At 33.3% G+C, this 16,688-nt stretch overlaps 1 protein-coding gene across 5 annotated transcripts in view; it reads right to left on the bottom strand.

Annotated features, from left to right (window-relative positions):
• Positions 1–16,688, bottom strand: part of ci (transcriptional activator cubitus interruptus) — a 230,985-nt gene that overhangs the window by 13,211 nt on the left and 201,086 nt on the right. The window contains exon 1 of one of the 5 annotated variants that reach the window (XM_074115813.1): positions 6,947–6,978. The exons of 3 other annotated variants lie outside the window; for them this stretch is intronic. In XM_074115813.1, the coding sequence (XP_073971914.1) occupies positions 6,947–6,963 (17 nt within the window). In that variant the 5' untranslated portion in view covers positions 6,964–6,978. Of the gene's footprint in view, positions 1–183; positions 207–6,946; positions 6,979–16,688 lie in introns of those variants that run through there. One more of the 5 variants, XM_074115817.1, reaches the window with a different exon arrangement.

Genomic DNA, 16,688 nt, shown 5'->3' with positions numbered 1-16,688 from the left:
AACGCAATTAAGTGCTTATTAGGTTGTTATGAATTCCAAAGAGAGTTTTCTTAAGTAATAAAATAATCTAGGATGGTGATATTGGACTGCGCCGTTATGGTAGTATAGATGTGTCAATTACAAACACCTTAACGAAGAAGTGGAAGAAGAAGAAGAAGAAGACCGTGTTACCCTATGGAATACCTGTCATAAAGTCTTCGGTTCCTGTTGCTTCAGTACACAAGCACCGACTCTTCGCCATCACACACATATAAACTTTATGGCCGCCATAAATGCTTTCAAATAGTCCACGCTTTGAACAGTTCAAACTTTTATATTATACTCAAATGGATAATATAGACTATCTATCAACTATTATACAAGTCATTCTTAGTTCGGTTTCGAATTAATTTAATTTTATTATGTTACAATTAAATAATTCTTTATAAAATTGATCTTGAAAAAAGTAAAAATAAATATTTTGCACAAATTAGTTACATTTTTAATTTTTTTTTTTTTCTTAATATAAAACGCTTCAACACCTGATAAACTCAGATTTTAACAAGCTCCTAAGAAGATAAAAATCAAACGGCCAGCAAGCGGCTGGATTCGAAACCGTAATTTGGGAGAAGGAATCCAGTAAGTTAACTGCTATGCCAATACTATCATTGTTTTAATTTTCAATAATACTGTTTTAAGGTTTTATATAGCGTTTTAAGGTTAAATTGGCGTTTTCTTCAGCAAGTTTAGGCGAACTAGAAGAATTGATTTGTAAGATAAATCGAGAGACAATTATTAATTTTTTTTTTTGATGGATTTTAAAGACATTTTTAGATTTAAGCATAGAACTAAAGCTATCTAAAATTTTGTTGGTCATAATTAACGTCTTAAATTTTAATTCTGTTCAGTTGTGTTTTTAATCATATAATTCCTGATTTAAAGTGAACGCAATTGATGCAATAAATTATTAGAATCCAGGAAAATCCGAAATAATAGAAGGAATGAACATAATTTATTTCATTTTGTGGTTATTGACGGATGCAATTGTTTCATTAATAACTTCACTTAGTAATGATTAACGAGGTAATATCAATCAGTCAGTAGAACGCATAAAGTCAGTTCACTTACTCAGAATTGATTTGTGCATTTATTGCATTTGAATTTTTCTAATTTTATATAATGAAATGAATAAATAATAAACTTTTACAACTTCTACATCATACAAAATCTGAGCTAATTAAAAAGATAAGTTTAGACAAATATTGAAATGTTGTTAATGTATAATAAAGTTATGACAGCTACATTAAGTGTTAGAATGATGAAATAGTGGAATCTGTTAACTGTCAGACAGCTGGTGTTACCATCATCGCTTGGTGGAGAAATGGCCGGAAATATGTTTTAACTCCCTACAAGTGACTAAAATAGTTACAATTTTTTCAAACTAATATTATCTGGCAACGTTTATTATTTAGGAATATTGGAGCTTGCCAGAAGTGTTAATTTTATTCAAACTTAAGTTTTTATATCTTACAACGAAAATTAAATGTAATAAAAAACTGAATAAATATAAGTTTAAAGATCAAACTGTACGACTTTTTTTTGAGAACAGTATTGGTATTTTTGGATAATAGGGTCTTTTAGAAATCTACAAATTATTTAACATATTGCAAATACTTGAGTTTATTAGGCGCCCTGGTAGCCGAGCGGGTTAAGAGGCGAGACCTGCAAGCTAATATGCATTGTGGTACTGGGTTCGATTCCCGGTCTTGGCCTTGGATTTTATTTAATGGTTAAATGAGAAATAGTAAAGTACGTTTGCTAGTCGCCTCCGTCAACAACACCTAGTAAATGGTAGTTGGACTTTAAGACCTGCGTGAAAAAATAGGCGAAGACACACACACTTGAATTTATACGATGGTATTGGTATTGTTCCCTCTCAGGACCAATTTTCGTGGTTATTCATCGGCTGTCCACCACTCAAAGATTGCTAGCTGCACTAGACTGCCTCAGTGCAATCAGAGCACTGGTAATTTAAAAAGAATGGCTCCAAACTTTCTTATATCCTACCCTCTTTCTACTGACGAGAAATATTCCCTGAAATAGACTTTAGTGAGTAAGCTAGCATATCTGTTTTCTGGAATATCTTTTACGGTGGCAAAATGGAATAATTGTCCTTCAAAGAATTAATAGAATCATCAAGAATTAAACCTTCTTTTGCGCAGGGAGTTATTCCTTCGAAATGGACTTAGTCAGATCATTACTTTCACCTGTTTTATTATTATCAGACTATAAAAAAAATCTTATTTTCGGTCAAAATACTATTCTAAAAATTTGTAAAACTACTTACAACATCCTAAACTTCACGTTCAGTAAAAGTAAACAAAGATTAAATATCCCAACTGAAAAGAAGACACAGAGGCGCTAAAGATGGTGTGAGAGAATGGCGGCTCGGATGGAACCGTTGTCAGTGGTCTTCATGGACCAGGTGTGTGGTCCAATAAGAGGTTCTTTACAAGAGATTGGATGAACAAGTACAAAATCTCAATCACTATGATTCACTAGGTTTTTGTGAACGTGATTGGTACATGATTGCTATATCAACCAATCAAGGACTCGCTCGTGGCAAGTGTGGGTTCTCCCCTTGACCGGTCCTGCCAAACCTATAATCTTCTACCACCACCTTCGGGGCCTCATCTCGCACTATGTTTATAAACCTCCACATCCCTTCCAGATTACTTCAATTATTATCTTCATCCTAATTCTTCTTTCTCTCTATTTCTTTGTTACTCTTCACAGAACTCTCATCCTCTTCTATCGCCATTCCTTCCGGCTCACTTATTTCCTCTCTCTCACTCATCACAATGATGAAGCTGTACAATATTATAAACGGATACTTAAGAAAAGAGACATTATCCACGGATAATTTTCATGCCGAAATATCTTCCCATCCAGCATTTAACATTCCCATGACCTTCAATTTAGCATATACTTTAAGGATTCTTTGATTGCGGTTGCCTAAAACCGTTAAAAATTGAATTTAAACTACCGGTAAAGGTAAAAAACGAATCTAAGACCGTTTTATCTCCAATCTTTTCCTTAGAAGTAGCCTTTTAAACATTAGTTCGCCCAAAATTCACTTCTATCTTATCGCTGATTTTTATCCGTCGTGAAGCGCATGTTTATTCTATCTCTGTCCAGATTTCGGAAATTAATCCACCATCAGGATATGATAATTTGGTTGGATGTCGAGATTTTGACTTCACTTATGTTTTCGCCTTCCACTAATACTTGTTGACTCGCAATCTCACAACCAACTGATTCATGATAAATTAAAGCCCGACTCTGGTCATAAATACAATAAACAAACTGGCTATTATGAATAGAATCAACAAAATTAGAAGTAGTTACGTGCGGATTAGAATAATTGATTACTTATAGATGCTGTTAAGATTGTAGACTAGTGATTATTTCAAATTTTTTGAAGCCAGCTGATAATTAATTGGTCTTTTTAAATTATGATACCGAGATCTCGAGACTCAGAATGATGGTAAAGTCCCAAATGTTAATAAAACAATAATATTATTAGTTTCAATGGTTCCTTTTTGCGTGATTAACCTCTTGGGACGCGATCGTAATGGAACTGCTCTTGCAGGATGATTTACCCCCAACCGAAATCACTGAATTCGAGGTGGTACACTGTGAGAGCTAACGTTGGTCAATCTTGATCCAAAACATGAGAATTCCGCTGTACCTCATCACCGGCCCTTAATTTCAATATAGCACATCCTCAGAATCAGAATTGATGATTCCCTTAAATGTCCATTGTGCGTTGCAAATATTTCAGATTTTGGCGTAACACTTTATTAATCCTGAAGAAATCCATGCAACTGGTGAATAATTTTTGGTCTAAGCGCTTTAAAATGGTGGAAATGCCTTTATTGGCGAGAGAAACGAAAAAATCTTTACGGATTAATCCTTAATAATACCTAATTGGGTCTATTGATTGATTTCTGATTAAACTTCGGTTTAGGAATACCAAGTTACGAGTTTTCGGCTTTTTTTGTTTCCACAAAACATACGATTGCATTACTTTCCCTTACTATGAATAGGAGAACGTAAAAAAATAGGTTTTAAAGGTAGTAAAAGACGGTAGATGTCTTAAATCATCCCTTCAGCAACCCTAAGAAGGGTGCTTGTTCTTTTATGTGAAGCCGAAAGATATTAAAGTATTACACTAGCAAAAGATTCAACCAAGTGGAATCGTACGAAAAACTGACAGAATATCTCAGGCACTGTGGGAGAAACATTGGCACAGGGATTCCAATCTTGTGGAACTTACCGAAGTAGGTAAAATATCAGTTTCTACTAAACCTTACTAAATGCAATGAGAATTTTTCAGTTTTACTTGAAATAAATAGCCTAAATTTTATACAGGTAAGTACACCGATGAAACAAAAACTAGAATTGCATGATTTAAACGATGCACTTCACCAAGACATAAAACACTGCTAGTGCTATAACTATTTCGACAATTAAAACAAATTTTATTTGATTAACTTGTTTTGCTATAATATAAAATAAAGTACAATACTGTAGAAAAGAAGTTATAAATTCCATTTTATTAGCCAATTAAGTTGAATGAATCTCTGGTTATTTCAGCAACTTGCATTATGTTTGAAAAATTAACTTGGTTTAAATGATCAATAAACACGAAGTATTATAATTATTACCGGTGTTTATTTAATAATATTTTATAAATGCATATTTTCGAAAAAAGTTATTAATGTTAACTAATAGAGATATGTACTTTCTAAACAAGTTATGGTAATTAACCAATCAAAAATCGATCAATCGATAATCGATCAAATTTTAGAATTTTTAAGTTTCTTTACAACAAATTATTTTCCATAAACTTGGAATTCTTTTAACATACTCTAAAGTTATTCACCATTAAAACAAAAAAACTAATTGAGTTATGGTGAAGTATTTAAAAACAAGTGAAACCACTTACAAGAAAATAAATTACCCGAATCTATTATTGTTTTGAAATTGTACTACCGACTAATTTATTTTCGAGTTTCTCAATATTCACACTTTCAGAGGAGTGAAGAGGGGATCAAAAACGCTCAATGCAAAAATTTTCCTCATCAAAAATTAGATTCCCACAAACCTAATACCAAAATTGGATATAGCATAATATTAGATCATAAAACAATTAGTGAATATAAATAAATAGTGATGCTTTGTAAAATTTCTTCGGTGGACTGTTTAATCCAAGAAAAAATTTATTAAGGAAGGTATTTAAGCATCTAGGTTCTTCTGAGGGCATAAAATGAAAGTAGGTATTCTTTTAGAAGGACGGAAAAATTTGTTTTTCGCCTGTGAATAAGCAAAGAAGGTTAGACAGGTGGGGGTAAAATATATGAAAAAAATTTGGACAGAAGTGACATCAAGATCCTATCCGGAAATGGGAGACTGACATTGCATCTTGCGTAAAGGCTGGCAGAGGATGATAAGTACACCAAATGGAAGGCACAAGAGGCTACTAGATAACGACATGGAGCATCTAACTTAGAAAAGAACTTCAAAGCCAAATAAGGTTATGAGAATTTAGGATTACCACCTCTATGGAGGCAATCGACCAGCGTAGTTAGAAAAGTAAAGGCTGTAAGTGGCTGAAGCTAGGCTCTTCGAAGTTTGCTATAGACATTAAGTGAGTAAGCAGAGCTGAGCTGTGCAATGTGCAGTAAAAAGCTTGGAATGTTTAGTAGATAGTTAAGAGCTGGGTCCGCAGGAATGGGGAGAATCAAGAGGACAAGAACATATATGTCTTATCTTGAAAGAATCTACCCGGTGAATTGGTTTCTATCAATGTAAAAGCTATGAACGCAATGTAAACAGGAACTATATACCCAAAGGAACTGGCTAGTTTATTTCTACCCCCGGACAGGTGTCCAGATATATCAAAGAAAGATTTCTGTCCAAAGTCCGCAAGCTGTCTTCGATGATAAACATAATTATCACAATTTATGCGATATCAGTAAGAAATTATAAAAGCAAAGACACATGCAAACAAAGATAGGAAGAGAGGAGTACTAATTAAGGTAAGAAGGAGAAGAGAAGAGAGAAATAAATATTTAATGAGGAGAGGTACGAATAAAAGATACATAAGATAAAAATGTTGTTCTTAAAAGTAAAAATAGTAAAGAATGAGAGAGGAAGAAGTCCAAGAGGCTCAAGTTAGGTTTAAGGATTCACTTAATGGACGCCCCTCCAAGTGTGATGATGAGGTCTCTGCTGATAGTGTGAAGAGACTTATATAATGTAACAAAAGTAGAAAAAAAAAAGACTTTGTAAAAGAAAAGGATAAATAGATGGTAGAGTAAGATTGATAGAAAGAGCAAAGAATAAGAATCATGTCTAATGGATACGATGGTAAGATAGTGCAGTCAGATGCTCCAGAGCTCTGGCGGCCAACGTTTGTACCTCATTATCTTGGCCACGATTTAATTGGATGTTTTTACTGTAGAGAGTGACGTCACCACGACCCTAAGCACCACAGAATATAGACTGAGCTAATTATTTCACTGCGGCCAGTGAGGGGCCAATTAGGAGGGCATAGCTCTAATCAGACCACGCCTCTGTTTCCACTCTTGTCTCTCCCGAATCACCTCTCTATCACTCGTCTTTTTTTAATTAAAAAAAACCAAAACCAAAAAAAAACCCCTCTCAACAGATCACAACTTACTAATCTACCACTTCCAAATTATCTAATCTTGTTTCATACAACTCAAGCTTTTATATTGACACTTAAACCTGTTTTAAGATCAGAAGAGAAAAAAAAAATCAGGCCTAACTTTCAATTGTGGATGGATAATATCCGGTCTTCGAGCGACACAGGAGGATAGGAATACAGAAGAAAATAAAACATAATTAAGTTTTGAACTCTATCAAGTAAAATAGTCACCTGTTGTACATGGACATTCAACTATTCGTTTCACATCCTCTTGATTCTTTTTAGAAATCCAATCATTTTCAACGTATTTCTGAATAAATTATTTCAAAATCAGTAAAAAATGATTATTAAAGAAATGCTTGTATCAAAGTATTAAACTGTTTCTCGAAAACCAGCATAATGGGGGACTTTAAACTCTAACACATTACCCACTCTTCGAAATACACTTTACTCAGTTAATGAACTGCGAATAGTTAAGAGAAGTTTTAATTCTCATAAATTCCGCTAGATAGAACTGGTTGTCACAAAGCCAGTGTTTAAACATCACTTCATTTTAAAAAAAAAACTATTTGCCAAATGTTCGGCCTTTATTTTAGCCATTTTTAAATATTTTGGGTAATTAAGTCTTGCTAATGATATGAAATTTGTATTTTTCAACGATTTCCTTTTATCTTCTTAAAGCCACTATTTCTAATACTCTGTTATCTTATTTAAGAAATTATTTTATTTTGCTTATTTCACCTCAACTTCTTTATTATATTCTTTCATATTCTACTTTAATATTATGTTCTATTATTCTTATATATTATTTTTGGTATATTTATGTTTGTATTTTAAATCTTTGTAGCATTTAATAGTTGGTTTCACCATCTATTATATATTTTATTAGGCTTTTGCCTCAATTTGTAAATAAATAAATGAAATTCTCAAACGGAAAATAATTATGGTCATTGGCGTATGAAGCATTCATTTCTTTCTTGGACATACGTGGCCATCAACAAATTGCTCTAATGTTTTTTTGCCGTAGAATAATGTTACACATTCAAAATATCTATCAGAGTAATATGTCGAGAAATATCGAGACCACCGTTCTCGGTAAAGTTGACAAAAATAAATTTTAAATACTATTCTTTAAGATGGTACTTACGTTAAATGATTTTCTTCAATTTTTTTAATTGCGGTAATGCTTCTAATATTAGCTAATATTACGTAGCAAATAAAACATTTCCAATAACTTATTATATTCTTCAATCTTCACCTCTGTATTTTTAGCTTCAAGTAATTAAAACGAAATAATTTTTTGAGGAGGAACGATCACAATACTTCCAATTCTAGGAGCTGAAGAGTAAAAAACTTGGTGTTAGTGTTTCACACTAGTATTTTTCTCTCTGCCTACAATTGTAGTGAGGGATGATTTGATTGGCACAGTGTTCTCAAACAGAAGGGGCTGCTTTGATGGAGGTGTTCAGTGTACTGATACAATATTTTGGCCATGTCTGTGGGAGGCTAAAGCCTAGTTATTAAGATAGTTAAAGGCTATTGAAGAATGCCCTTCCCTCTCCACCCACAGTGTATAAGAAGTTCTTTCCTCTTGTAAAGCTGGGTGAGCATATAAAGTGTAGTCCATAGGGAGGGAGACTAGATCACGACTTGGTAAGGCGGTGTGAGAAAGGAAAGAGAATAAAGGTTGTAGAAAAGGTAAAGAAAATCTCACGGAGAAGATTCCTTGTGCAGAGAGAGGGAGCTAGAAGAGTGGACACGGGTGGTAATGCTTCACACACGATCATCTCCTCTTACCTTCTTCTCCAGTATGGAGTTCCTGGAGAGTGCACAAGACAAACACTGGTGTCTGCTCGCACACTGATTATACCCTGCAGAGCGGAGAGGGACACACCAACACGACTACACCGTCTCTGGCTGAGATATGGCTCTATTTAGCTATCCAGCTCCAGTCAGGCTAGCTCTTTCTTGCCCATCTGTCTACTTATTTCTGCTTTTTTAATACACAAATTTTTTTCTCTTCTTTTCATACTTATATTTCTTTATATGTTTCCATTTATCCTAAATTATTGTTATTAAAAACAACTTGGAAGTATCAGCACCTGTTTACAGCGTACACAATTCATCCATGGATCTTCCAACTTCATTACAGCTGCACTAAATAGCAGCACCTACGCTGTGCTCAACCCAGTAAATTATAACTGACAGAAATATCAAATACTACGACTGCATGACAACCAATAAATAAGTAAGATACTTACAGTTTAATCAGTGATTACTAGCACAAACCAAAGATGATAAACCACTTTAAGAATCATACCTCACATAGAATCAATAATTACTAATAGATAAGAGGAATTCGAAGACTACCTTAAACTGGGACTACTTAGGAAAAATTATTGCATTTAAAAAAAATTGGAATTTGGTTTTTGTTTTGGTTCCAATAATGAATATGCAAAAACACAGAAGCTTAAATGCTACAAAATTTTTCATTGTGTGAAATTAAAACAGTTCTACATACTGCCTAATAACAGTATGTGACTAGAAACTTATGGAGACCAATTCTTACAGAGAATAGCTTGCCTAAGTTCGCAAAGTCAAAAGTAATGAACCTGGCCTGAACGGACTGATATTAAGAGAAAAACAGATCCAGACAATGTTGCTGGACAAATGAGGGCACAGCCCCCCACGAAATTTTTTTTTAAATAAAATTTTCAATCTTGAATTAATAATTCGAAGTGATTCTAATTCGCTGTTACCATATAACCCGCCAGATTTAAATGTAAATATAAAATAAAGAAATATTTTTATATTTACATTTGAATTTGGCGGGTTCTATAGTAACAGCGAATCAGAATCACTTCGAATTAGGCCACGCCTCTGGGGAGCTATTGTAAAGATTTACCAATGGTTTATTTTCTTTTAAAAGATGGACTCAAATAGTCGGATGAAATCTTTATTTAATTGTACACCCTGATCTGATAACAAGAAACACGAACACATTGAACGAAAAGTAAAAGTTCAAAACAAACTTTCAAGGAAAATAATAATTAAGAACTGCACAAGCAATACATGTATAAAAATTATTGATACATTACAAAATAATTATTGTCCTCATTAGGTTAATAGATATCACTGTATTAAAAGAGTTCAAAAATTCTCTGAATTAAAACTGATTAAATACATAAAAAATTGCAAACTGAAATTGTTATATTTACTGATCGAAAAGAAATTACTATGACTGAGTTTTTGGCTATAAGATTTCGTAATATTAAGAGAGAATATAGGGCAATAACCCTTCAAAAGTGTCTTTTTTTTATACTAAAGTCCGTAAGTTGTACACTCTCGCATTAACTGTAACCTCTCTGCTGCAACCTTCTCTCCTCGTGGTCCTATCAGTGTTACCACACCTGTCTTAAAATTCCCTATTTATAATTACATTCTTAATCATACTAAAATAAACCTAAATTTGTCAAATAAATTTAAAAATTGGAAAACTAAACCTAAAAACTGCCTAAACATAAAAATTATTTGAAAAGCACTTTTAATTATTTAATATAGTTTGGGGATTTAATTAGGAATTCCTAATTACATTGATGAAATCAGAAGAAAATTATGAACAATTCTTTTCTTCATTAAGTTTTAATATTCTTTTAAGCGTAAGATTTAAATATACTGTGAAAAATAGCTAGCTTAAAACAAAAAGTAGAAGTTCCCTTTTTAAAATTTTGGTACTATTTTTTAAAATTACTTAAAAGTATAGGAATTACGAATGAGTAAATATTTGCTAATCTTATAGCCGGATGTTTGTGTTAGCATTTGATTGATGGTTAATCCATATTGACCATTTTGTCAATATATTTAAAAAAACAACAAAAAACAAGAGCTACAACTGTTTCAATAAATCAACTTATTTTTTATTTTTACTGCATTTTGTAAACCGGAAATAGAATTTATATTGCTTAAACTAAAATCAAAACAAATTTTTTTTTTTTGTAAACAGCTGTAGAAAACGGTGAATGAGAGCAGTTTATAAACATTTATTTTAAAGAACCATTTGTGAGTTTTAGACTGACTATCATTGTAAACTTGATTTCATTCAACCGAATTTTTGGAAAAATGTCCAGTTTCAGTATTATTGTGAGTCAACCTGCGCATAAAGAAAGTGCTAAATTAACGAATACATCTTACATTTCTTTGCTTTAAGAAATCTTTTAGAATAAGTTGGATTAGTTTAGAAAAACGACAAAATATTGCGATGTTTAAGCTTGGCTGTTAATCGATTCTAATTTAAATTGATTCCCCTACAAACAGCTAGGATTTAGCAAACCCAAAGACTAACTTTTTCGCTCATCTCAAAAGCACATTCTCCACACTCTTACTTCTGCTAAGTGCTCTTGAAGCCTATTTGTTCAAAGCGGCTTTTATGTCAAATTATTGTATAGTTTTACAACGTGACAAGTCTGGACAGTGCATCAGCTTTGTAGCGTCTCTTCTTGCTCGTCTGGATCCACACAAGATCCTAGATTCCAGATAAAATATTGGTAATGCTTGGAATAGAACTTTAAAAGAACTTGCTTCCAAATGTTTGCTAAGTAAATCAATATCGTCTTTTGGACTTCAACTATTTCAAAGTACCAATAAGGCATCGAAGTCATTTAACCCATACTCTTCAGCATAATTGGTGGTGGCAAGCTAAGGTGAAGTGTCCCTTAAGGGTAGACCGACTTCACCTCAAACAGTGTTTTGCTAGCCTAATAAGTACGGTGACCATTATTTTTGTATCAAAAAACAGGACAAGGAGGAAAAAAAACTATAAAAAATATGAATACGTTTATTAACTCGAGATCGGTTATTACAAAACAATGGCCATATAATATGGCCCATGTTCAACCGAAACTGAGCGACTACTTGCACTATACACTTATTAATTAGTAACAAAATGTAAATAGTAACTCTTGTAAATAGAAAAAATAGTCAGTCTTTTAAAATTACAACAAAATTTTGTTTTAATGTCATATTCTTTAAAACTATACTAACGACAATAATATACAAATATATCTAATTTTCACAATATGAAGATCAGATCTTAACAAAATCATACATAAATCTTCGAAAAAATATTCATATTTTCATTAATTTCATTGAGTATAATTAAAATTTCATTGAAAAACAGTACAAAACAGTACAAATGAATAAAAAACAGGACATTTATGCTTAAAAAAAAAAAAGAAGGACAGCGTCTTAAAAAACAGTACTGTCCTGCCAAAAACAGTACGAATGGTCACCGTACTAATAAGGCACGTAGTTACATATTTCGCAAGGGCAAAGTCCCACTAGCTGAGCGAGGGATGCTTTTTACTTTTGGTCTGATATTTTGTGCTATTCCACCATGTCTTATTGAGCTCTTGCTGCTAGATAATGAATGTACAGCGTAATTTGAGATAGGAAAAATCCTAAATTATAGAAGTTTATTCGCCTAACCTGGGTGCCTAGCCAATCTAACAAGAATTCTAAACATGACGCATCAATAATCCAAGTTGTATCAACCTTAAAACTGCAACCAAAATCTCTGGCATCAAAGACAACGATTTTAACCAATCAGCTAATTTAATTGACTCCGAATCCTGCCAACCATTTAATAAGAAAATTAGCAGTATGTGTAAATGTAGGAAATATCTTTCTGTTTTATTCGTGGTAGTGCGCATGTTCACTGAATTTCATCCATTATCAGAGTAGAATAATCAGTTTGGGGTAGAGAGAGATTTCGACTTCACTTATGTTTCCGCCTTACACTAAATTTGTTGACTCCGAAACCAGTCGGAGATGCAATAAAAATGCATTTATTGCTAATTTTCTTATTAAACTGTTAGCCTAATTGATCCACCATTGCGAAACTAACGACATTTGCAACAGTTCAAAATATTATAAATGTAGAAAAAGGAACACAAAGACCGACCAAAAGAAAAGTTTCTGTTTCTGACAACCAAAACTTCACGTGCTGCAATTGCACAGCAAAACTAGAAATATGGTTAGAATAGTGTACCTGAGCACAATTTCAATTTACCATGTTTGTCAGTCAAGTTCTATTGTTAGGTAAATAATTGTATCAAATCACCACAAAACTTACAAATCTCCGTGAGTTTTGATATTTACAATTAAAATTAAACAAAAACAGAGTATCCAATAGTTTTAAGGATAGACTTTACAATGAAGTATCCCTTCAGTGACACTATAAATATATGGTATTAAAAAGGGTAAAAAGTAATAAAACTTAGAAACCACAAAATCAAGTCTCCAACCGGACGGAACACACATAATACCACGGGTCAACACATAAATTATGCTACGTTAGTTTTATATATTGCGAGCAAGTCAGCCGTGGTTTTGCTTTTTATTATAAATACGTTAGAGAAATATATGCACTTCTTCTTCTTCTTCTTTTGCAAGAGATTAGGATTAACCAAGATCTATGGATCTTGTCTCTCCTGTCTGGGGGATATATGGTCTCTTAAAACTGGGAAATAAATCCTAGAAGAACTCATAAGTTGGATAATATACATTAGTTGGCTGCATTTTCTACTCATGCAGTCGGAGTTTCTAGTTATTTTATTAGAAACTAGTAAGGATTAGTTTCGAGGCGGTCGTTGGTCGATGTTGGCCCCGTAGATCGAGGAACAGCATGAAGTTATTTTCACTTACAGCAATAATAATGTAATTGAGTATCAAATTAATATAAATTTGGACTTCAGAGCGATAACGGAGACTGCAATGAAGGAGCTGCAGATCAAGAAAAGATAAAGTAAATTTTGCAAAGACCGGTCATTTTTTGTTAACTTTTTTCCTGAAGTAAGAACAGTTTGGCGATATTATTCTTTTTAACTGATATAGGCGCCACGGTAGCCGAGCGGTTGCGCCACGGTAGCCGAGCGGTTAGAGGCGAGACCTGTAAAGCTAATATGCATTGTGGTACTGGGTTCGATTCCCGGTCTTAGGCCTTGTATTTTACTTAATGGTTAATAAAAGAAATTTACAGTAAAGTATGTTTGCTAGTCGCCTCCGTCCACGACACCTAATTGGTAGTTGGACGTTAAGCCCCGCCTGAAAAAATAGGCGATTACTTTTACTTAATTGATTTTATTTTTATTAGACTATTGCAAGGGCAAGAAATAGCCACCAGTATGAATAAAGCTCGCTTTACATTCAATAATTAATGGCGGAAGTAGATCTAGTGGTAGCATTTCCCATAAGGGATTAAATAGCTTTAACCAGACATATTCACTAGAGCAAATCAAGAGGTCATTGGCGCTTAAGACGTTTTGGAGGATTGTCAGGAATTGTCAGGAAAGAGAAGCGTCAGAGTAAAGGATCATGAACATTTTCTGAGGAAAATGAAGTGAACATTGATGTCTTTGCGAAGCATTTTTGAATGAAAGGATTGGATAGTAAGGAGTTGGACCGCTTTGCAGAATGCGGAAATCCGGTTACTTGCTTTTCCGGACAGAAAAATATTTTCTTGATTAGAATATTTTTTTGGAAGAAAAGAATGACAGAATATTTATCTATATTCTTTTTGAAAGAAAGAAGAATATTATTTAAACTATTCTAATAGCTTTAAATTTTAAATTAAAAATTTATTATTTCCTTTAAATTAATTTTTTTCAGAATATATTTAATTATTACTATGGCATTGAACTAATTTCCTTGACTTAAACAGGAATGCGAGCAAGTAATCATTTCCTTTGAACCACTGAAATGTGAACCTAAGACATCCTAGAATATAGTAATGCTCCAGGTAGCAATATAGCCGTTAAGTACCGAATATTCTGAACATTCTTTAGACTGGAGAAAAATAATCTATAGGAGCCTCCTCCTTGAGACAATCTTGACTCATATACTTCTAGATACTATCCTGAGAATCGTGTTTTCTTAGGGAGGTTTCTAAATCCTTAAAGAGACCTGTCCCTTGAATAGAGTACACTGTGACGCTTTTTCTCGTCAAGGTGTAGTGTTTTTATCACAGTAAAAGTATTGAAGGATAATCTAAAAAAAGTTACTTTTTCAACTAATTGTACGAAAAAATAAACAGAAAATGTGAATTAAGTTATTAGAAATAAATAAATATAATTAAGCTGTTTTAACGATTATCTAATAATTATAGTTATAAAAAAAATAATATAAATAGAAAAAATAAATTATTTAGCCTTAGTTCCAAAAAGGAAGGAGGTAATATATTGTGAATATATAAACATGGATTGATTAAGGAGGCAGTGTGTATTATACAATCTACGTCGTATAATATAACAACAACATGGGCCACCTTGTTCGGTTGAAGTTCTTTTTCTTATTATTATTATTAAAAAATAAAAAAAAATTTAAAACATATATATTAAAATGTTTTTGGAAATAAAAATAGAGAGCGTTAGGGAGACAGAGAGGGGAAATGTTTGTGGAGGAAAGAGTAGGTTACATTATAAGGTGAGGGCCAGGTTATATAGCGGCGTGCGCACGCGCAGTGGAAAGGTTTTTGTATTGTAATAAATAATGTTGTGTATAAGAGTTGGTTGGTATGTAGTGACGGGGGGGGGGCTGCAGCAGACTGCCCCTCAGGGGGGATATCCCTCTATGTGTGCGCAGCGCCCCTTCTTCTCTGGTTCACAATTACTGAGTAATAACTCAATCAGGACCGAGCACGTAGACTAGAGGGCGGCACTCTCTCACTATACACTACTAGCCGTTCAACTTTAGCTGGTCTGCCACGTCTTCATTATGGGGCCATTGCCACTAAACAAAATAAATAAGCTACTAAGCTCCTGGTGATGACCACTACGTCCAGATCTACCAAATTGGAAATTGAAGGGCCCCGGGTAAAGCAAAAAAAAAAAAACAATATAGTCTGCCCAGACTTGAGCACAAGATCTATTTTTTTGGGGAGGGAAACTAACCCCACCCAATCAAAAACCAGATCCAACAAAAACCTGACGTTCAGTTCAAATTACCAAAAACAAAAGAACTCTAATAAAAACAGAAGGTTCTTTAAATCAAAGTGACCAATCGGTAAATTAAGTGAAAAATTTTCAGCATGAATGGTTCATTAGATTTGTAATACGAGACAGGGATATTTTTTTTTATTTTCAGGTTGCTACAACTGGTTTCCCACTTCGTTTTTTTCCTACCACAGATTTGTCACTTTTTGTGTAGTTGTCAATTTTTATAAATACGAGTACTATTTAAATAAAACAATATTTGGATTTATAAAAAGAAAACTAAAGTATCGCATTTTCACAATTTAAAAATGTTCTTACCCAAATAAGAAGCGACTTTGAACACAAATATGACAGTCGAATAAATTCCAAATTATTATAAGTTTTGGTTTACGAGGTGTGTTCAAAAAGTAACGGGAATTTTTAAATTTCGCGGGTTTGGAGAGTCTGATTGTAAATTTTTTTTTTTTATTATGTTGGTACACATGCCCCTGAAGTACGATAAAATTTTCAGTAATATTCATTGTTTACTTCTTAAGTGGCAGCCGTTAAGGTTAGACGTGTTTTTCGAGTTGGCGATTTTTGTTTGTTAAAAAAAATGGATCAAAGAATTTGTATTAAATTTTGCGTAAAAAATGAAATAAAGTGTGTGAAATGTTAATAAAGGCATATGGTGAGTCTGCTATGAGTAAAACAAGGATTTACGAGTGGTATAAGCGTTTCCAAGATGGCCGCGAAAACGTTGAAGATGACGAACGACCTGGACGTCCAAGCACATCAACAACCGATGAAAACGTGAAAAAAGTGAAAGAAATGGTTATGAACGATCGCCGAATCACAATCAGAGAAGTCGCTGATGATGTTGCCATATCAATTGGCTCATGCCATGAAATTTTTTCGGATGTTTTGGGTATGAAACGTGTGGCAGCAAAATTTGTTCCAAAATTGTTGAATTTCGAACAAAAACAGCGGAGAATGGAAGTTGCTCA

This window comes from Rhodnius prolixus, unplaced genomic scaffold (genome assembly GCF_049639745.1).
Source record: "Rhodnius prolixus isolate KJV_2025 unplaced genomic scaffold, Rpr scaffold_13, whole genome shotgun sequence".
Classification (NCBI taxonomy): Eukaryota; Metazoa; Arthropoda; class Insecta; order Hemiptera; family Reduviidae; genus Rhodnius; species Rhodnius prolixus.
The sequence above is the reverse complement of the archived record's forward strand: the minus strand, read 5'-3'. Positions and strand labels throughout refer to the sequence as shown.